Source organism: Nuphar pumila, chromosome 10, assembly GCF_984573655.1.
Source record: "Nuphar pumila chromosome 10, dmNupPumi1.hap1.1, whole genome shotgun sequence".
Classification (NCBI taxonomy): Eukaryota; Viridiplantae; Streptophyta; class Magnoliopsida; order Nymphaeales; family Nymphaeaceae; genus Nuphar; species Nuphar pumila.
In genome coordinates, this window is record NC_143258.1 from 106,910,126 (window position 1) to 106,933,047 (window position 22,922).

The 22,922-nt window shown below is 39.1% G+C and overlaps 1 protein-coding gene across 1 annotated transcript in view; it reads left to right on the forward strand.

Annotated features, from left to right (window-relative positions):
* Positions 1 to 18,900, forward strand: part of LOC149827806 (uncharacterized) — a 58,741-nt gene extending 39,841 nt beyond the window's left edge. The window contains exons 12-13 of the mRNA XM_090019646.1: positions 17,925 to 18,089; positions 18,572 to 18,900. Of these exons, the coding sequence (XP_089875772.1) occupies positions 17,925 to 17,990 (66 nt within the window). The 3' untranslated portion in view covers positions 17,991 to 18,089; positions 18,572 to 18,900. The remainder of the gene's footprint in view (positions 1 to 17,924; positions 18,090 to 18,571) is intronic.
* The last annotated feature ends 4,022 nt before the right edge of the window (positions 18,901 to 22,922 follow it).

Below are 22,922 nucleotides of genomic sequence, written 5' to 3' on the forward strand. Positions count from 1 at the left end.
CCCAAAAAAGGGAAAAATATGACATAAAGTCATAAGTTACATATCATTGAAGAATAAATGGAAAAGGGGTAAAAACCCCATTACAATGGAGCATAAGCTCCCTCAAGAAGTAGAGAATTCAAAGGGGAAGAGCCCCTATTTATAACCCTTTGAGGAGCCACATTGGGGGCTCCCAAAGGAGTCGTTGGGAGCCCCCAACGGTCACATTTGTGACCGTTGGGGGCTCCCCAACGACTCTTTTGGGGAGTCCTCCAATGTGGCGCAAACCACAAAAATCATATTTTAAAAAATAAAAACAAAAAGATAAAAGAAAGAATTACAATCATATTCCGAAATAGAATATGCGTAAAATGACTAAATTACCCCTATTGCCTAAAATAGAGAAATATATATTTTATATATATAATTAGGATAATACATATGCATATATACCATATATGAATATGTATTATACTTTATATATATAAAATATATATAATATTACAAATGTTGGATGATACATTTTAACAGCTTGTAGGTCCTTAAGTTGCTCTTCGGTCTTGATACGACATTAACACCTTTATTTTCTTCATTATTGGAAGGTGTAGCTAGAATACTTGGGTTGTTCTTGCTTATACCCATCCGAGTCTCTTCCCCACTTAGTTTAATAATTACATCTTTAAGAGAGGGGGAAGTGAAGGCAGACAAAAGAGAAGACCGAATTTGTTCGAATTCGGGTCTAAGTCCATTCAAAAAGTTGAAAAATCTATTTTCTCCCAATTCTTCATGGCGAAGCTCTATGGCTTCTCCACTCCACTTGGGTTCGAGCATTGCAAGCTCGTCTCAAATAGAAGAGAGTTCGACAAAATACTCTCTTATAGTCATATCCCCTTGATGAAGAGTTAACACCCTCTTTTGGAGATAGTACTTATGGGACAAGTCCTTGGAGGTGTACATCTTCTCAAGGTATTCCCACGCTTGAGAATTTTTTTTTTAAAACTTGATAATATTGGCGTTAATTCTTGTTTCTACGAATGAAAAAAATCCATGAGAGGATTTTAAAATTCCTCATCTCCCATTCTTCATGCTTTTTGGTGTAGTCTTCAAGAGCCTTGGCTCTTTCTTCGCCTTCAAGGATTTTTATTTCTCCTTTCTCCATCAAGGTTATCTTTGGCTCCGGTTCGGGAATCGAGCCTTGGACATAGCCCCAAAGCTCTTTCCCTTTAATATCAGCCTCCATGTTTCCGGCCCAAACGTGATAGTTGGACCCATTGAGTTTGAAGCCGAGAGAAAAATGAGTCTTTTTCACCCATTAGAGAGGAGAGATGATGAAAAAGAATACGTACCACAAAGGATTTTTAGACCTTTCTTGATAGAAGAGTCTTCTAAAATATTGGATGAACAAGAGGATCCACTTTAATCACCAAAAAATTGAAGCACACTTCTCGAGGCACCCAAAAAAGTGAGAATCCACACGATCTTTCTTTCTCCAACCTTACTCTGATACCATATTAAAGTATCTCTAACAAGATACTATGATCAAGACCTTAATATTCTTGATAATAAACTCGGCACACATGCACAATAAGAACTCTTAGAACACTTGTGCACAAAGGCGCAACCCACTAAATCTCACAAATGCACAAAAGCATAAACATATTAGAAAAACTTTATTGAGCACTTGGGCTTTGACTCAAAGCCATAAGAAAACAAGGAGGGAAATACACCTTTTTATAGAGGAGTGGAGGCCTTGGAGGGGCTCCACTTCTAGTCGTTGGAGCCTCTCCAACTGTCACAAATGTGACCGTTGGAAGGGGCCCAACGACTAGATTATGGGCCCCTCCAAGGTGTACACCACCTATTACAATAAAAGGGAAAAAATAAAAGAAAAAGGGAAAGGAATAAAAAGAAAATAATTACAAACATATTAAAAAATTGAATGTGTAAAAAGACTAAACTACCCCTACGACTATTACAAGAAATAAATAAATATATAAAATATATATATAATTACATTGATTTGATATTACAATTTAACAAGATCAGCCATTGATTGAACTTATATTGAAGTGAAGGATCAGATCATATGTGAATCTACTAAGATCAGCCAAAGATCCAAGTCGGTCTATCAAAATTGTGAAGAATAGAAGCAAAAAATCTGTGAGCTCTTCATTTTCATATGTTTTTCCAAGTAGATTGTGAAGTTGAAGCTAGATAAACTATTAGAGGTATGGATTCTCTGAAATTCGATTGAATTGGAGTGAGATTCAGTGGAGTTTAGTAAAATTGAAGTAGATCTGATTGAACTGGTAAAAAATTAGGGTGTTGAAGTATTGTTAAATTCTGGTGATTTATAGTCATCTTCGAGTGATTTTCCGTCTTGAGAGTGAATTCAGGTAAATGGAGGTGCTCTCTTGACTCTAAGAGGTCGTATCGAGCTTCCATTCCAACCACTCTCATAGACACATAGTAGTGTTGAGACGTGAATTCTGGCCATGTGCGACTGGATTCCGGTGAAAAATAACCGAACAAGAGAAAAAAATTATTTTGTAATAGGTATCAGTATTTGCAGAAATATATCTAGAAGATTGATCTGCTATAGATAGTTTGTGCATTGTTTGAGGTTGAAATTTTGAGGCGATATTCTACTCATTCAATACTTGTGAATCAAATTTTGTTTCATCAAAATCAGAGTCCCGATTCCTTCAGAAATGCATGCAAAGCTATGTCACATAGATACATATATGAAAATGGAATGACATGGATACAGGTCGTACGAACAACAATTTTCAAAAAATAGGATTCAGGGATACGGATACACACACGTGTGATGCACACCCGGCTACGCACATGCGGACAACACAGTTGCGCACACCCATAGCTACCCGAGTGAGCAGTTTACGTGTAACGACCCCAACTCATAACCGTTCAAAAGTGCCATTTTTTTTAAACAATTGCAGAAAACACTCCTAGAGACCAGAAGCCTTTACAGTTCTAACACAACCATAACCACAAGAGATCTTACACCCATCTTCCACACCAAACCAAGCCAACTTTATTAATTATAAATGACAAAGTCTGCGGCAAATGCAAAATATCAAAGTGAATAAAATCAAATGAAAAGAAAAAAGTCATGTTGTCCAAGAGAATCTGTTAAACAGTCATGTAGTCCGCTCGTAGTTCATCTCAAAAGCAAGTCGCCTCAATGGGCCTCTAAGGTTGCGAAAAACATAAAAGTAGGGGTGTCAGAAATTAAAAAAATTCTGTGTATGAATCCTTTTAATTAATCAAATAAGCAAAAAGAACATAAATAAGATTCATGCAATATTTTAGAAGGCTACTACTAAATCAATTTTCATAATACATTCATTATGTAACAGATTACAATATCATGCAATCAAGCATACATCATAAGTAAGGCACAAGTAAATATGCATGATCTAATGCATAATAGGAAAATGCATGATGTCAGTGCACATGCATGAATAAATTATTATCTTTATCAAGTTCTCTTATTATATGCATGTTTCTATTAGGATGCACACCATTTAAGTTTCTCTTTTTTATTACCGTTGCCTGTGGATACTCCAAACATGTAAGAATTCTCGAGGTCAAGTAGGGTTCTTAGAGTAACTTAACACACAAGTTGTATTTTATTACTGGGTTCTAAACTTAGCCATCGACCGAAACAACCTTCAGAATATTAGACCTCCACATCTAATGTCGGGACTCCAAGGACCTCTACATCCATAAGTGTCACTTTCTTGGTATACCAAAACAACAGTTGTGTCTACGCACCAGTCCCAAGTAAAATAGAAGACTCTCTCTAAAACCATGGTCAGGAGAAAAACCTCAATATCGGGTTCAGAGGCACAACAATGCACACGGAGTTTTAATATCTTCACAGTTCTCCCAAACCGCAGTGTCCAAGATTTTCTTACTAAAGAAAGAACATTGAGGAAACATAGATTATACTGTTCTCTTCATTTATCTTGTTATTAATTCAATTTTCTTATTTTGCAAATTACCATTCAAAATTAATAACACAGGTTCACAAATCTATGTGTGAAATTCTTCACAGGACCACCGCCCGTGGCAACACAGAACAATGCAATTAGAACATTAATATCAAGTTTTGATTTTTGCAATGTATAACAATTAAACAAGGAGCAACACATGCTCAAGGCTCGCACAACCTACGATGATCCATTTTGATCATCGATGCATTCTTATGCAAAAATCATGAATAACATGTCACATTCATTTCACATGCTTCTCAATGCACAATCATGTATGCCAATATAGAGATGTGCATGAAACAACAATATTCATATGCATATGCATGAGTTCACACATTCATGTTAAATGCATGCTTTCATTCAATTCTCATATTCAAGTCAAATGCATGCTTTTATTCATGAATCATTTTAATTAAACATGTGAACACTCATGCAATCATTTAATGCAAAAATACAATCAAAAGCACTTTACAATCATACTTTGATTAAGCATAGTCTGTCAATGTGTAGGCATGTGCAAAATTCCATTCTTTTGCAGGCATAAAACCAAGTCTAATTCCAATAAGTTTTTTTTGGAATTTATCATGCCTGCTGAAATTTTGTTCCAGATTCATAAATACATAAAGGATGTGCATGAACGGAAAAGAATTTGGTAAGTACCAAATTTGAAATTTATAAGCATAAGTTAGACATGGAATAACATCCGAACATAGACAAAAGCTTGCCACACACACAAAAAAAGAAATTTGGAATATCATCTGCACCCAGCCGACCCAGTCGGCTGGGGCCGGCTCCAACCCAGCCGACTCAGTCGGCTGGTTTGGCAGCCCCTACACAAGCCCAGTCCGGGCCTGTGTATCAACCACCAGGGCCTGGCAGGTCGACTGTCCAGCAAGCATAAAAAAATTATTTTAAAGCTAAACCCCTCTTTTTATTTTAGAAATAATCTATATCCTTTTTTTCTTCTAAAAGCAAACACCTGCCCAGCCAATCGGCTGGGCCTAGTAGAGTCTGTTAGCACCTGGCAGTGCTGCCAGACCTACCCTTGCCCAGCCGACTGGCTGGGCTTGGCAGAGACTGATCTTGCCCAGCCAAGCACAACTCGGCTAGGCTGTCAGTCAGTTCAGCAATAAAAAAGGTAAATTAAGTAGGCTGAAAAACAGGTTTAGCATTTACATGTGCCAAAAAAAAGAAAATAGATTTGTATGGCACGTGTGCATGCCTATTCAGTATCATCACTTTATGCATATATATAAATCCAATCACAGTCATACCTTGTGAACTTTCATTTAGGTGTGCGTACTTGGGCACAGTGGCGGAGCCAGAAGTTTTTCGTTGGGTGGGCAGACTTCGGGTCTCAGGGATAATGCCAGAAGTTCCCAGCGATGACTCCATCGTAGGTGGGCTTGCCGAAGGTGGGTCTGTCCAGGTCCTCGGCGGAAGGGAGGGCTGCCCTCTTCGAAGATAGGTGGTCATCGATCTCCATGGTGAGGGGCTGACCACCGTCGTCTGCAGCCGATCTCTTCCGCTTGTTGCTGTTCTGGTCTCCCAGCCCTTCATCTAGACGCCGAAAATTGATGGTGCAGGCCATCGGTTTCAGAGAGAGAGATGGTCGTCTTCTCCTGTTCTATTTCGGCCTTGGTGGCAGAGGGAGAGAGACATATAGAGAGAGCGAAAGAGAGAGTCTAAGGCTGCATACAGGTCGGACTACAGTCCAGACCTGTGTGAATTTAGGTCCGAATCAATTCATTTATGGGCTAATCAAAGACTCTTTTAAGCTAATGTATGTAAAAATATAAGGTAAAGTAACAAAATTATTGGATAATGTGCAAAAAACTATTACTGATATTATACCTGACACTTATTCGATTTTTTTTTTTCGGTTTCTAATTTTGGGGTGGGCGACCGCCCACCCCTGGCTCCGCCACTGCTTGGGCATATGCATACTCATGCACTTTGCATTCATGCAGAATCATTCACGAATCCATAATCCAAATATATACATTTAGGTATGCTCAAATTCATAAACCATGCTTATACAAATTTTTTTTTTTTAGGAAAAAGATCTATTTATTTTTAACAGTATACCAGTCCAGCCGATCAGTCGGCTGGAGTCATTATATATATATATATATATATATATGTGTGTGTGTGTGATTAATGTTTTCCACTTCAACAACGGTCCAACACAAATCTGGACAGTTGTCTGAGACTGAACAACAGACTGTCCTGTGACCAAAACACCAAAAATTTCTTATATTTCATTTTAACTGAATATGCACCATTTTATTTTCATAGATCTGGTTCAGTTTTAAGAACCATAGCCCCGTGTCCACCTGTCCATATATATACACTTGTCCAGGGGACAGATCTGTCCAGAACGGCTAGGGACTCAAATCTGGCCAGATCTGCCCATCATCACAGTGGCCAGATTTGTCGAGATCTACCCGCTAAAAGCATGGGACAAAATTGTCCAGACCTGTGCAAAGTATCCATACAAGTCAAAAACATATATATGCATACGTATACATGCTTATATATATATATATATATATATATATATATATAAATATCGTAGGAATATAAATCTCACGTAATCTAACCTTCCTGTATCGATTCCCATGGATTAAACCATGAAAGATCAAGATAGAATCCATGGTTCTTCATAAAAACATTGCTTAAAGCTTACTTAGGCTCTTTCTCTCATCCGAGACAAGAGAGAACACCCGTACCTTAACCGTAGATCAAATGAAAACTAAAATCGGATGGGTAGTTTGGAGAAAAAGCCTTCTTCATCCTCCTCCTTCCTCTTTTCCTCTCTTTCTCACTCTTTCTCTCTTTTCTCTTTTTCCTTCTCTCTCTGCTATAAATATGTGAAAAGGGCCTTATCCTTCCAGTTCCTTATAAATGGGCCGGAGAGAGAGCTCTCCCCTTATGGGACTCTCACTCACTTTCCAAAAATTTTAAAACTCTAAAGTTGACTTTTCCAAGCTTCTTTCCTAATTCAATTAAAATTTCTCAAACCTTCTTTAGCTTTCTAAAGACCATTTATGATTCTACTTAGGAGTCCTAATCAACTAACCAAAAGTGAATTTATGAATTAATTAAAATTAATTAATTAATTATTAATAAATAAATACCCAAAAACTTCCAGAAGGCACCTTATCCCTCTGGGAGTCTTCTTAACACTAAATAACTTCAAATTAAATATAACAAGTGAATTTAAAGCTGGATTTTTGTTAGGCATGGATTTTGGATCTAGATCCAAATCCAAGATCCAAATCCATATCCAAAATCCAATTGGGTCATGGGATAGATCAATTCCAGATTAATATGGGTCTTGTATAGAGTCCAAATCCATATTAATTTGGATCATAAGCATTGGATCCAGCCCGATCCAAATTCGGACTTGACCCGTCGAGCCGGTCCTTTTTTGAAAAATGGGAATTTTTGGTCTAACCATAGCCTGAATTCGAAAAAGTAAAATATCATTATGCTCATAATTTTGAGATGCATCCAATGATATATAACTTGAATTTCGCCTCTGAAATTCGTCTGAACATAACTCGAATTTCGCTCAAATTTAAAAGATTGAAAATAAAACTTTTTCTCACGTTTTAAATGGCTCATTTAGGCCTTGCCAATGAGACCTGGGGCAAGCCCAGACTCAAAAGTATTGGCCTAAAATCGAGAATCTATCGATTTTTCCTCTATACTTAGCCAAATTTTCGAAAAATCTCAAAATGACTAAGTGTGAAAATACACTATATTACATTACGCACAGGCCAACCAGCAACGAGCGGGATAGAGAGGGCACAATCTCAAGTTCGCGCATAAGATCGTGGCCAACAAGATTTGATCTGTGGGTCGCCCATCCCTAGAGGGCACATTATGTTGTAAGTACTATAAATAGTGCTATCTTGTGTAAAAATAAGGAGATTGGAAAATTGAATGAAATCATCATTTTCTCTTTAGTCTTTAGTCTCTGGAGTAGATCTTAATTCTTAGAATAGATCGAATAGAACTAGATCACTTTAGATAGATCAATTCGTGATCTTGAAGGGTCAAGTGGTGCATCTATCATCTGATTTCATCTGCAGCCTCTTCTTCGGTCCAATCACATGCGGATCGTGGACGTCTTCAGCTGATCGACTCATTTGAACATCGCCTCGACACATGTAAGAGTTTATAACTCTTGATTGTCTAATCTGATTATTCAGATGAGTGAAATCACACTTGATCGATCATCTTTCTCTATTGTTCACGTTAATTGCCGAGTGCACATATCTTTTCTGCAGAATTGAGGTGATTTGCTTCTTGAAACCGCAGATCATCCCTTGCGCCTGATGGAGTACTTGCGCACTGCCACACCACATCATCTGCAACTGTGCGTGAGACCGAAGGCATCTGTAGGACTTAGGCAATGCCTTTGCAATTTGTTTGCACTTGCGAGTGCGCTATCCAGATTATACGTACCTATGTGCGTCACATTCTTGTGTGAGCCTGCGTGCGCCACACTGCATGCCTTAGCGCCTGTGTGCGCCAGATCCAACGATTTTGTATATTGCGCTTGCATGCACAAGCAATTGTAGTGACAAAACGCGCGCCTGTGTGCGCCGACTATTGGTTTTTCCTCTGTGCTTACGTGCGCTTGTAAAACAGCCCCTACGGTGTGTGATCTTGGGAAGCGTCATCAATGAGGCGCAACAAGTGGTATCAGAGCACCATGTCGCCGAAGGCTACTCCGTTGAAGGATGCAGCACTTTAGCAGTTGCAACAACGATTCGAGGAAAATCTGGAAGGAGCCTAAGGTGACTGCACTGGACAACAGGATGAGCTGGATCGAGAACCAGATGACTAGAGTGCAACCAGATGACTAGAGTGCCACAACAATTGGCATTGTTGTTGAGCAAACTCAAGGCCAACGACAAACAACCAAATGCAGGATTTAGATGCAGTTGCACAGGGTGCAGAGACAGACAGTGAGTCAGCACACAAAGCACAACTGCATAAGTCCTATGCGCAGGTAGCGCATGACACACACACGACGCCTATGCGCAGGGCACCTGCGACGCACGCGTGCTCATGCGCAATTTCTATACGCATGATGCACAAGCGCAGAGCGCCTACGCACCTCGTGTGCATGTGCAAAGCAGCAATGCGCAAGGCCATGCCTTGCAATAGGCCTATGTGCCACGCGCCTTTGCGTATTTCAGATTTGATCAACATGAGCTTCAGCAGGGCGTGCACACACACGGTGTGCCCGCACATGTTGAATTTAATTAGAATGACCGGCACAACAAAAGTAAGCCAGGATCGGTCCAGTCGAGTTTGCATTCGGAAGGGCATGCATTTGAGCTCAATGCTCAACCCTATGGGGCATATGATGATATAGGTCTGGGCATGAATCATGTTCACTCATTGTATGATGCATCGCATACCCCAAATTACCCGCACATGCGAAATGAATGTCATGAGTATGCTCAACCCATGTTACGGTTCGTCAAAGTGTTATTTTCAATCTTTTTCGACAAGGAGTCATTGGATTAGATTTATAAGGTTAGGCAATATTTTATAAGCCATAATGTTGAACAAGAGCACAAGGTGAAGTGCGCGGTCATGAACCTAGAAGGCGAAGCTCTAAGGTGGTTTTGTTGGTATGATCAAAGACATGGTCAACCAACTGTTAGAAAGTGACTTTGAATACATTAGGTTCAATAAAGAACCCATACACATGCACATGAAGTGCGAATAAACCTATTAAAGGGAACAACACAAGCACATAATGTGCTAACACATAAACCCACACAAGGGGCAAAAATATGACATAAAGTCATAAGTTGAATATTATTGAAGAAGAAGGAAGAAGGGGGTATAAACCCCATACAATGGAGCATAAGCTCCTCTAAGGAGTAAAGAATACAAAGGGGGAGACCCCTATTTATAACACAAGAGAGGGGCCACCAAGGGGGCTCCCAAAGGAGTCGTTGGGAGCCCCCAACGATCACATTTGTGACCGTTGGGGGCTCCCCAACGACTCTTTGGGGAGCCTCCCTAGGTGGCGCAAACCACAAAAAAGGGAAAAATAAAAAAGAAAATTAAAAATAAAATTACAAACATATTCCAAATGGAATATGCGTAAAAACTGTGAAATGTCTAAACTACCCCTATGCCTATAAATAGATAAATATATATTTTATATATATAATTAGGATAATACATATGCATATATACCATATATGAATATGTATTATCCTTTATATATATAAAATATATATAATATTACAATTGTCGAATGATACATTTTAACACCCCCCCTCAAGCTTTTTGCGTGGGGGAACGAAAAGATTGAAGAAAGCAAGAGGAAGAATCTCAAGGCTTCAAGAGCCTTCAGGACGAATGCCATTGTAAATGTCTCCCTCCAATGTCTTTAACGATGAGCACCTTCCATGATCTATCCAAGGTACTTCTTTTCCTCTTATCTTCAAGATCCTGAGGAACAACAACAAAGAACAAGTAAAAAATATCTTTGCACTTTACTCAAAAAAGAACATTCCTAACAAGGTGCAAAATTTATGCATAATAGGATAATTACTTTAGCATGAAAAGAAAATTTAGAAAACCAAAGTTTTCAAAATCATATATCATGTTTAAAGAGTGAGCGAAAACATATTGCAAGAATGCATAATGCATTCATAAGGTCCAATATTGGACAAACACAACCCCATAATGGGAGAATAACAAAATAGTCCACTAAGGGACACCACAATAATCCTACGAAGAGGCATAAGCAACATATACTTTATTGAATGCGATCCTAAAAAGCCATAAATAACATATGCATATATTATCATGAAATGAATTAATACGTAAAGGAATCATTAATGAACATGCTTCAAACATGTAATGAAGTGCCAAATAAGAGAAACGAAGTCTCCAAGCATACTTTAGACGAAAAATAAACACAAGAGTTCACAAGGTTTTAAATCCATTTACGAGGCAAAACGAATAGTGTTATTTGAGTAGAGAATCTTACCCATTTAGGAAAATCTCACTCAATTGACAAAAAGGACACATTTTGCATACAAAAGTGGCCAAAATACCATAAGCACTTAATATATAGATTAAATGCCAAAAAATCAACTTGATTTTAAAATATGCATATCAAAAATATGATTCACTTGAATATCTTAAAACACAAGTCATGAATGAAATTTTGCAAATTTCAACAATAGTTCATCCATTACAAACAACTACCTCATTAGTCCTCCAAAACCTATAAATCAAGTGTATAAGCTACTAGATCAAGAACATAAATACAATGTCATTAAAGGCCAAAGACACACACAAAGGTGTGCAAAAGAGTCTCTTGTGCAAAATAATACTTGAAATGAGTGCATCTACGACAAGAACAAGAGAATACACGCCAACATGGACCAAAAGCATCTCTTGTCTACGTAAAAATACACTCAAAACCAAGTATGTTCAGCTACTAGAACAAGAGTAACAAGCCAACCATGAGCTAAAACACAATACATCTCTTGTCTACATAAGATGACACTTGAAATGAGTGAAATAAGCCAACCATGGGTATACATCTCAGCGACTAGAGCAAGGACACAAACGCCAACATGGACTAAAATCACACACCATGGTGTGAATCAACGTGCCTTGTCTACATAAAATAACACTCAAGACAAGTGTGTTCAGCTACTAGACCAAGAGAGCAAAAGCCAACAAAGAGTTACCAACACACAAATGTGTAATAAAATTCTTGTCTACATATGATGACACTTAGATAAGGGGCATAAAAGGAGAAGACTTTTGAGGTAATCAAACTTGTAATGACAAACATATATATAAATCAAACCTTGAATCAATAAAACAATATTCTTCAAAAAAGAATACCCATAAAAATAACATTTTTGAATAAACTATGTAAAAGTATCTTCAACAAGATACAACAACCGATAGAACAATATTCTTGAAAATAAATGTGTGAACATACGCACACCAAGAACATATGGAACACTTGTGCACAAAAAGCAAGGTTTTAAAACCCGTGACTCGGAACTCGACTCGTTCTTTATTGACTCGTGACTCGGCGGGTCAACTCGGTGACTCGGACCGGGTTTTGTTAACTTTTGATTTTAAAAGAAAAACAATATATAATTTGTCTAAAACCATGTTTTTGAGTAAACATAGTCTCCAAATGTCTGTAAGAATATAAAAACAACTGCAAAGAGCTATAGAGGTTTGCTTGAATAATTGAATTTGATATCTATACAAGCACTTTGACTAATTCATGACTTGAATTAGAGGATTTGGTCACCATGAGTTCAGTCTGCTACTACCTAAGGTTCCTAAAATGGCCAATCATATATGCTAGCTTGTTTTAAAAGTTTTAATTCCCTCTCTAACAAATCCATAAATGTAAAACAGGGATATATGTGCATATTGAAAGTTTACAGAATGCCCAATATCAACATAAATAAGCAATTTTCTCATCTATAAAACTATGCAGGAAATATATTAATGGCACAACTATAAAAAGACTACTAATATTTGAATATGTACAATGCTTGTTCACATAACAAATGGATGATGAAACCTAAATGTGACTTCCCATAGGCACAGTTGACCCACCATATATAGTGAGAATCATTTCTTTAAAATATTTTGCTAGAATAAGTTGATAACACAGGGTGAACAGTAGTTCGAACAACATGGTGATTTTATTCTATGGATTTAAATGCTTTTTTATCTTTAAATGATTTTTATTTTTATTTTATACAAAATCTGGGGGTAACCCTTGTTAAAATATATGTACTTATATATTTCGAAACTGTAATTTGAAACTCAAAAAACAAATTTCAAACATCCCAAAACTCGCCCGAGTCAGGCCGAGTCAAGCCGAGTCAAGCCGAGTCAGGCCGAGTCAAGCCCGAGTCAAGGCCGAGTTTTGGCAAACCGAGTTTGCCTTGCCGGGTTGACTCGCTGGAGGGGCGAGCCGAGCCGAGTCAGCCGAGTCAACGAGTTTTAAAACACTGACAAAAAGCACAAAATCACAAATGTGCAAATGCACTCATAATTTTCATAAACAATGGAAGGTTGGGCAATAATCCCTAAAACCTTGATTTCAATATACCTTAAAATATTTTAAGGTTTCAAACATCATATATCCATCACATTTATATATAAATAAGAGCATCCATAAGATCAATGGCCAACATCAAACTAGTGACACACTCATATACCAAATCATTCTAGAGTCCCAAGGTGCCCATAACTCACCTCAACCCCCATCTATAATATGCTAAGTGGACAATCTAAAAAGACATAACAACGAGTGTCACACTCATAATTAGAGATCATATACCAAATCATTCTAGAGTCCCAAGGTGCCCATAACTCACCTCAACCACCATCTATAATATGGCAATTTGGACAATCTAAAATGATATAACACGAGGTGTCCATAACTCACCTCAACAAACATCTCTAATAAAACAATAATAAGGCCAAAACAATGATGCATTAAAGAAACATGTGATGGACAAATATAAATGCTACAAAAAGGCAATAAACACTTTAGGAATCATTTTTCAAAGAAAAGAGGACCGATTAAAAATTGAATCAAAGGTCTAATATAATCAATCACAATAATATGCTTTATAACAACAATTTTTCATAAACATGAATTATGCTTAATCTTCAAAAGAAGTCATTTATACAAAAAAGACTTATTATGCAACTAACACAATTATGAAATATTAAGCAACATCATGCGTAAGAACCGATTTGGAATAATCAAAAAGTCAAAAACAAGCCTCAACTATGATAGATATAAAGTGCAATTAAATGCACACCAAATGATAATAGATGCACTTTTATGCAATGCAAGATTTTTAAATGACAATAATCTTGAATAAGCAAATAACAAACTTAGGCCAATATAGGCATTCATAAAGATGGTGAAGTTTGAAAAATCTTATGAAATCCACTATTGTAACTTAAAAAATGATGCTCACAACCAATCTCAAAAGATCCACAAAGAGTTACAAGTATTAATGAATCGTTGAAGGATATTATGCAAGGAAAAAGATACTCACAAACAATCTTCTCACAACAACCATGAAATCTTCATAAAAGAGTATATACTGACAAGAAGATTATAAGGACCGAAAGGCTCCTTAAAGAGAGCTCAAAACACACAAAATTCCCAAAGAAGGGGGAAACTCCACTAAAGTGAGAGAAATTCCAACAAAGAAGAATAATAGATTTGTTAAAAAAACCTTATGATAAAGTAAGATTGTACTATGGCATAAATCTATAAAATTAAACATTTATTGAGGAAAAATTCAAAAGCTTTTAAGTTTTATCAAAAAACATGACTTAATAGATTATTACGAACTCCTAATGTAATAAGTACGCAACAAACATTAGTGAAGACCATAAATTTTATAATGAGACAAGCTCTTTAAATCAAATTGAAAAATCTTTTAAGAGTATAAAGATGCAAAGAAAATCACCATATTCCATAAGACTATTTTAAAACTTAATTCAACCGGAATTATATAAAAAAACTTTCTTAATTAAATGTTGCTCATATAAAAAGGACACATTGGGTAAGTGAATCAAAACTTATTAAGGAATTTAGCATATTTCGAAAAACTACATCTCACAAATATTTTAATCTTAACATACCTTTCTTTAAAGACTTACCATATATAAAAGGTATTCTTATAAACAAAGTTAGATTTAAAATATAAATTCAAGGCTTCAATGGTCATAAATCTTTACCGACCCATTAAGTTTTGAGCAATCATATATCTAATTTTTTTTCGCCAAACAAGTTATCATTTTCAATTTTTTCAAAGAAAAACATACGAAAAAGTATGTATACGAAAAAGATTCAATAGAGTATCAAGTAACTCAAATTTTTATAAAAAGACATAATGACAAAGAGTACACATAAAAAAAACATATTAAATTCTTCATACAATACTTAAGGAAATAGAATGCATACCTAATAACTTTAAGAAAGAAAAGAGAGAGAAATAAATACTTCACCATTTTTCTTTAAATTTTTCTTGAATACCACGCTTCCCGATGCACCAAAGAGCAACTCGATCTCAACTTGGCTCTGATACCATGTTAGAAAGTGGCTTTGAATACATTAGGTTCAATAAAGAACCCATACACATGCACATGAAGTGCGAATAAACCTATTAAAGGGAACAACACAAGCACATAATGTGCTAACACATAAACCCACACAAGGGGCAAAAATATGACATAAAGTCATAAGTTGAATATTATTGAAGAAGAAGGAAGAAGGGGGTATAAACCCCATACAATGGAGCATAAGCTCCTCTAAGGAGTAAAGAATACAAAGGGGGAGACCCCTATTTATAACACAAGAGAAGGGCCACCAAGGGGGCTCCCAAAGGAGTCATTGGGAGCCCCCAACGGTCACATTTGTGGTCGTTGGGAGCCCCCAACGATCACATTTGTGGCCGTTGGGGGCTCCCCAACGACTCTTTGGGGAGCCTCCCTAGGTGGCGCAAACCACAAAAAAGGGAAAAATAAAAAAGAAAATTAAAAATAAAATTACAAAGCGTAAAAACTATGAAATGTCTAAACTACCCCTATGCCTATAAATAGATAAATATATATTTTATATATATAATTAGGATAATACATATGCATATATACCATATATGAATATGTATTATCCTTTATATATATAAAATATATATAATATTACAATTGTCGAATGATACATTTTAACACCAACTTGGACGTGCTAGAGTGGGAGTTGCTCAAGCGCTTTAGACGTACTCCTTATATGAACTATGGTGTTTAAATGAAACAAATTAAACAAATGGGAACGGTCCAAGAATATCAAGCTCAATTTGAGCATCTTTGTTCCTTATGTGATGCTTGGAACGATGATGCTCTATTGAGTGCATTCCTTAGATGATTAAAAGAAGAGATCCGGAATGAGCTACTCACTCAAAACCCTCATACACTTGAAGAGTGTTACATGCAATCAAGGGTTATTGAACAGAAGCAAAGAAGAATGTAGGGAATTCGCAAGAGTTTCTCAAATCCGAATTCCGATACAAAGCCAAATTCAAAACCAATGCCGAACAAGGAAGTGTAATTTCGGGAAGGTACAAACACTAGAACCGAACGTCTCTCCCAAGCCCAAATAGATGAGTTAAAACGGAAGGAGCTTTGTTTTGTATGCAAAGAGGAATGAAAAGCGGGTCACAAGTGCAAGTTGAAAGCACTTAAATGTTTAATGGTTATAGAGGACGAGTTGGATGAAAACTCGGAAGAAGAGGAAGAGCTAAGCTTGGAAGAAACCGAGTTCATCCAAGAGTCAAGTGGACAATGCTACACATTGGGAAGCAAAGGTATATTAAATTCTATAAGCATTCTTAAGGGGAAGAGAGTAGAGGTCCTAATTGTAAGTAATCAAGAGTGAATTCGTATTTGATGGTGTCTCACTCAACATGGCCATGTGAGTAGCTCTATATATTCTAAGAGCTTCTTCACCATCTACGACCTCTCCACCTTGAGTGTCATTAGCTTTCAAAATCATGGACTTTCCCGCCTTGATGAATGCCATTTCCATGTTCAAGGAGTCCCATATTACGCTCTCTAAGGACTTCAACTAACACATTCCCAAAACAATGTCTGCCCCGGGCATTGGAAGAACAAATAAGTTAAGAATGAATTGAGACCCTTGCAAATTTAACTCTACATCTGTGCAAATCTGCCCACACTTGAGATGACTTCCATCTCCTACCATGACATTGAATTGAGGATGCGAATGTGGTTTGCATTTGAGTCTTGGCACTAGGTCTTCTCGCACAAAATTGTGAGTAGATCCCGTACACTTGACAGCCCCTAGGGGAGAGTGTCCATTTGATGTTTTAGGCTGGAGATCAAAACATATGGAATCAAATGTTCTGGGGTAAGAAGTCAAGTTATATTACAAGTAAAACATTTCTATGACAAAGCTAACCCTATAGAATACAAGAAATGATAATATGCATATAAAGTATTGAAAGATGAAATTGCCCCTAAATAGTAACATTAAGGACGTATGAAATGATATGCTTTGCGATACAATTTTTTGCAACACTGGTCAGTTTTGCCTTAGTGTCTATGTGAGGTGGTAACATTGACTGTTCTGCTCATTGGATTGGCTGGAGGATTCTAGTATACAGTAATCCATGTGGGACATGAGAGTCTTGAGCATGCTTTGATAGTTCATCTGGTGGTTTCTAGCCTAGTGTGTGCTTCAAGTTTGTGCATTTGGTTTGAGTAATCTTGTATAAATCTGGCTTGGTTCACTACAATTTCAACAGCCTTTATCAGCTGATGATGATGGCTCTATTAGATGTTTGTTTTTTAATAGTTGAATTGTTATTCTTATCTCTCACCAATCTGAATCTTTCAAGGTAGGCAACCTTTTTCTTTTCCCATGTTCTCATTCTCAGCTGCAGAGTCTCCTTTGATGTGAAATGGGGCTTCTGCTTCCGCTTCCTATGAGTTATTGGGAAGTCCCTCTTCTATATCCATACCCTTAAAGTTTAGGTTCTTGCTGTCCTTTTTGTAGAGTGAATAATAAAACCAGCATCATGATTCTCTAATGAAAGAGGGGGGAAGGTCTGTACTCAGTTCAGGCAACACCTGCATGTTCATTTGCTGACTTTCCCGTACACATTCCAGGAAACACCTGCATGCTCATTTTGATTTTTTTTCTTCCATATGTGTGATTTCTTTCTTTTAAATGTGTCCAGGCTTCGTGGATACTTTTTTTTATTATACGGGTTGCTGTACTCTTTCCGAATTGTGATTATTATAGAGTATACCTTGACGTCTTTGTTGGTTTAATGGAATATGCAGGAAGATTTGAATAATGACGAGTGGAGGCTGGTTGTGAAACTCAAAAATCTCTTCAAAATACAATGACTTGTAAATATTAAGGCTGTCATTCTGGAAGCTGTAAGGTTATGCGTGCATCTATCAAGTGAAATCAGATTTCAGGATGTGCCCTGTCCAGGAATGCAGGTATTAGCGTCCTCTTCTTTAGTTCTTTGGTCTACATCATGTCCGCCTGATTTGTTAGCTAGACGGAAAATATAAAAGTTTGATGAGCTTGGATCTCTTTCAACAATGAATATAATCTACTAGCCATGATCCATGGCCTTTCGGTACCAATAAGTGTGGACCAATCTGGATTTTAGTAAATTTTCATATCTTGCCTAGAAAAAATTGTAAATTGGTTTTAGAAAAACGAAAACAGAAATTTCTAGCTGTTTTTAGAGTTGGTATTCAAAAAATAAAAAAATAATGCAATTTCCCACCCTTGATCATGCTCATTTTGTTTGCATTCGAAGAGGTACACTGCGTAATTCTGCCTTGGGTGTGAATAATTGAACGAGTGGTTTTTTTATGTCCAGAGAAAAGCCTCCTCTTAATTCATTTATTTGCACTGTTTTTTTTCCTATTAGAATTCTTATAAAGAGTTTTCCTTGTCTTTGTATTTTCAGGAGTTAGGAGACTCGCCACTCATATGATTATGCCTTTGTGCTTCACTCTTGGTTCTCATTCGATTCCTTTACGTGCCTGTTCTTGATTTCACTCCCTTTTTGGTTCTCATTCGATTCCTCTACGTGCCTGTTCTTGATTTCACTCCCTTTTTTGCCTTGTTGTTTTTTTTCCTGTGGGAGCTTCTGTTTTGAATTTTTTTTGTAATGTTTTTATGAGCAAATAAATGGTGTCATCTGTTACAAATGTTATATTATAATATTTTATGTTAATTATTAGGAAGTGGAGCGATTGTGTTTCTTGACATGGTGTCCTTGGAAATGAGCAAATAAATGATATTTTCACTGTTTGTGGTTCGATATCAATTTACGTTGGGAGGGGTGGGGTAAGAGTGGTTGTAGTCGGGTCCCGTGGGACCCATGTGCGCCCATGCAAACGCAGGACGCATGAATGAGTGGGAAATGCCCTCCCCTGAAACAGGGGAGAGGACAGGATACCCTGGACACTTGAAAAAAACAAAAAAGTGGTATCCACCGTCCTTTTCCATGACAGGTGTCCTTGTCCAGGCCTGCGTGAATCTAGGTTATGTTGTCTTCGTGAGTTTTGAAATCACATTTAAAGCCATTTTACTCATGTCATTCGAGCTAGCTATCCACCACTTGGAACCATAATGTAGTCAGGCTTGCCCTAAGACTAATTCATCAGAGCCTTTTTTTTTTTTTTTGGATTTATAACCGGAATAAACCCCAGCCAGCACGTAGAACTGGTCACATTGGCTCGGCCTGCCATACTTGGTCATCGTGCTGGTGGCATAAAACTCTGAGGCTAGGACCCCCATTCTTGGATCCTATGCTGGGCATTGGCTTGCGCAGAGAGGAGACACCCATGGGAACGAACTTGGACCATCCGTTTAGTGGCCAAGGCTGGACCCTACTACGCCAACCCCCTTTGGGGCCATTAGAGCCTTTAGCTTGAGAGTATTGCGTAGGGCAAAAGCCTTGGAGGCATGTGGACTACGGATCTTGACCCGATTCTTGAAAGGGTTCAAGTTAGATCTTATCCTGAAGGTGTTTAGACCACAGATCTTGACCCGATTCTTGAAAGGGTTGGAGTTAGATCTTATCCTGAAGGTGTTTAGACCACAGATCTTGACCCGATTCTTGAAAGGGCTCGGGTTAGATCTTATACTGAAGGTGTGTGGACCACATATCTTGACCCGATCCTCGAAAGGGCTCGTGTTAGATCTTATCATGAAGGTGATCTGGATCTGATTCTCAAAAAGGCTTAGGTTAGATATTTTCCTTAGGGTGTATGCACCATGGATCTAGACTTGATTCTCAAAAAGGGCCCAGGTTAGATCTTATCTTGACGGTGTGTGGATCACAGATTTGGACTCTATTCTCGAAAGGGTTTGAGTTGGATCATATCATGGAGGTGTTTGGACAATGGATTTGGACCCAATTCTTGAAAGGGCTCATGTCTTATCTTATCTTGAAGGTCTGTGGACCATGGATCTGGACCCGATTCTCAAAAGATATCAGGTTGGATGTTATCCTGAATGTATGTGGACAACAAATTTGGATCCGATTCTCAAATGGGCTCAGGTTAGATCTGAAACCAAAGGTATGTGGATCATAGATCTGGACCCGATTCTTGAAAGGGCACAGGGTGCATCCTTTTCCTGATTCAAATCCAAATCTTCTGCAGTCAATCCTAATCCCAATAAGTTATGATGTAAGATGGAACCCAGATCTAAAGTACATATGGTATTAGACCTGATAAATGACGACTAAAATAAAAGTTTTTTACATGTAAATTGTGCAAACGAACTAGATTACATCTGAATCTGAACACTAGGGATGGCAGTGGGGCGGGGCGGGGGACAAGGTTTCCACCCCCGCCCCGCCTCAAAATTTTATCCTCCACCCCCGCCTTCATCCCCGTTTCATGTCCTCCACCCCCGCCCCGTCCCCGTCCCCGCCCCGTCCCCGTCCCCGCCCCGCCCCCGCCCCGTCCCCGTCCCGACCCCGTCCCCGTCCCCGCCCCGCCCCCGCCCCGTCCCCGTCCCGACCCCGCCCCCGTCCCCGACCCCGCGGGATGAGCGTGCTCGTCACCGGCGCCGCTGGCTTTGTCGGCACCCACGTCTCGCTCGCCCTCCGGAAGCGCGGTGACGGTGTCGTCGGCCTCGACAACTTCAACGACTACTACGACCCCTCGCTCAAGAAGGCCCGCCGTCGAATCCTCGGCGACCACGGCGTCTTCGTCATCGCCGGCGACATCAACGACGCCCGGCTCCTGGCCAAGCTCTTCGACCTCGTCGCCTTCACCCACGTGATGCACCTCGCCGCCCAGGCCGGAGTCCGGTACGCTATCGAGAACCCGGCGTCCTACGTGCACAGTAACGTCGCCCGGCTCCAGGGTTAGGAAATTAGGGAAGGGAGTTAGGGTTAGTAAACAGTTCATCTGAGTTGGGGGCGGGGATGGGGCGGGGCCGGGACGGGGATGGGCCGGGGGCGGGGCGGGGATGGGCCGGGGCGGGGCCGGGGCGGGGATGGGGCGGGGCGGGGCGGGGCGGGGGAACGTGCCAGTCCATCCCCGCCTCCACCCCCGGACGGGGATGGATTTTAACCTTCATCCCCGCCTCCATCCCCGTTTCATACCCTTCATCCCCGGTCCAAACGGGGCGGGGCGGGGCCCCGCTTTCCCCCGGTCCACTGCCATCCCTACTGAACACAGATTCAATACGAAACACTGATCCAAATCCAAAAAATATCCTAATGCGAAAAATACAAACTCATTTCAATACTCTTTCAAATCTTTAATGATTCATATCCATAAATAAAGTGCTTGATTCGGATCAAAGGTCCACCAAACTTGTTCCATTTGCACCCCTACCCCAAATCCAGAAGGTGGCAAGATTATTCAAAGTTTTTTGTTTCATCGAAGCCTTTGTAGACTCAAGTGGAGAAAAGTGCAAGCCTTTCCTACAAAGTCAGTTTAACCATGAGCAAGTCTTTCAAGCCAATGATGGTATTGACTAGAGAACCTTCAACAAAAATGTGTGAGGTTTCTTTTTCGTTTTTTTTTTTTCATTTAGACAGGAAAAGACCCTTGTAGGGCTTTCCCCTGCCCCCAGATCTTAGGTACCACCAAATTCAACCAAGGAAGAGGTCATTTTTTATGCAGCGGCAATGTATGCTTAACATGCAGCTCCACTGCCGCTGACCATCTGTATCTCAACATTTCTGGAGATGGACACCGCACCCATCTCTAGAAATGCCAAGATGGATGGCTCAGGCAGGTCGCTGCATGCCCACGATGCAGCGACGCTACATATAATGTGAAATCTGTTAGGAAATCTGACATCTTTCTTGGTTTTACCATAAAAGTCGCATGGTAGACAAACAAAATAAATTATTTAAATTTATAAAAGAAAAAAATTTCAAAAAAAAAAAAAATTCAAATATCTATTTTTTATGACGAGAAACCCTCCCTCCCGAAGGAAAAACCCGGGTGGAGCCCCCACGACCACCCTGCCTTATGTGGCCTACCTCTGAAAGCTATGGATAAGCCGGTGCATTGGGGGGGGGGGGGGGGGGGGGGGGGGGGGGCAGCACCATTTCAACCACGCTGCTGGCCATGCGGGCAATCCCCGTGGTGGTAAAAAAAAATCAAATATCAAACTATAAGTTTTTCTTAGGAAATTCTTGATACAAATAAATGCAGCATGGTCTTTTTGAGATATATTCATTTGAACGACAAAATCGTGATACTGATCAGTCAGCTTCAGGTTCAAGTCTTGAACCCATGCCGTAAACTTAGGAACCGTGCATCTCACTTCCAAGCCTTAAAAGTGGGGCCCATGCACATTTCTATGAAGTGAGATGTGTAATGTCTTTCCTTTTTTTTTTGCTAAGCCAAGGGAAAACCCCATCATTGGCTGCACATTGGCTGGCCTCAGGAGGTCCCCCCGGCCCACCAGCCTAGTTTCAAGCTTACAGCAAGGGATGCAACTTGTGAGTTTCGAGCTTGTGATGTCCCATCAACTAGTTAACATTCACATGTTGCCCCTACCAAAATGAGCGGAGCCCTTGTGGGCATGTGGGCTTGTGTAATGAGGAATTTGCGATTAGTCTTTTCAGTAAATAATTAGCATGGGAGTGTTGCTCTTTATAATTATTTGGATAATTACCATGGCAAAGCCTAAAGAATTTGCATACATCTTCACAGGCTCGTCCCATCAATGATTCGAGATGTCAAGCTAACACCATCCACCTCATAGATAGATGGCTCTTTAAAATATCACACATAAAACACATGATTTAATGTGGTTTGATACAAAATAGATCTACA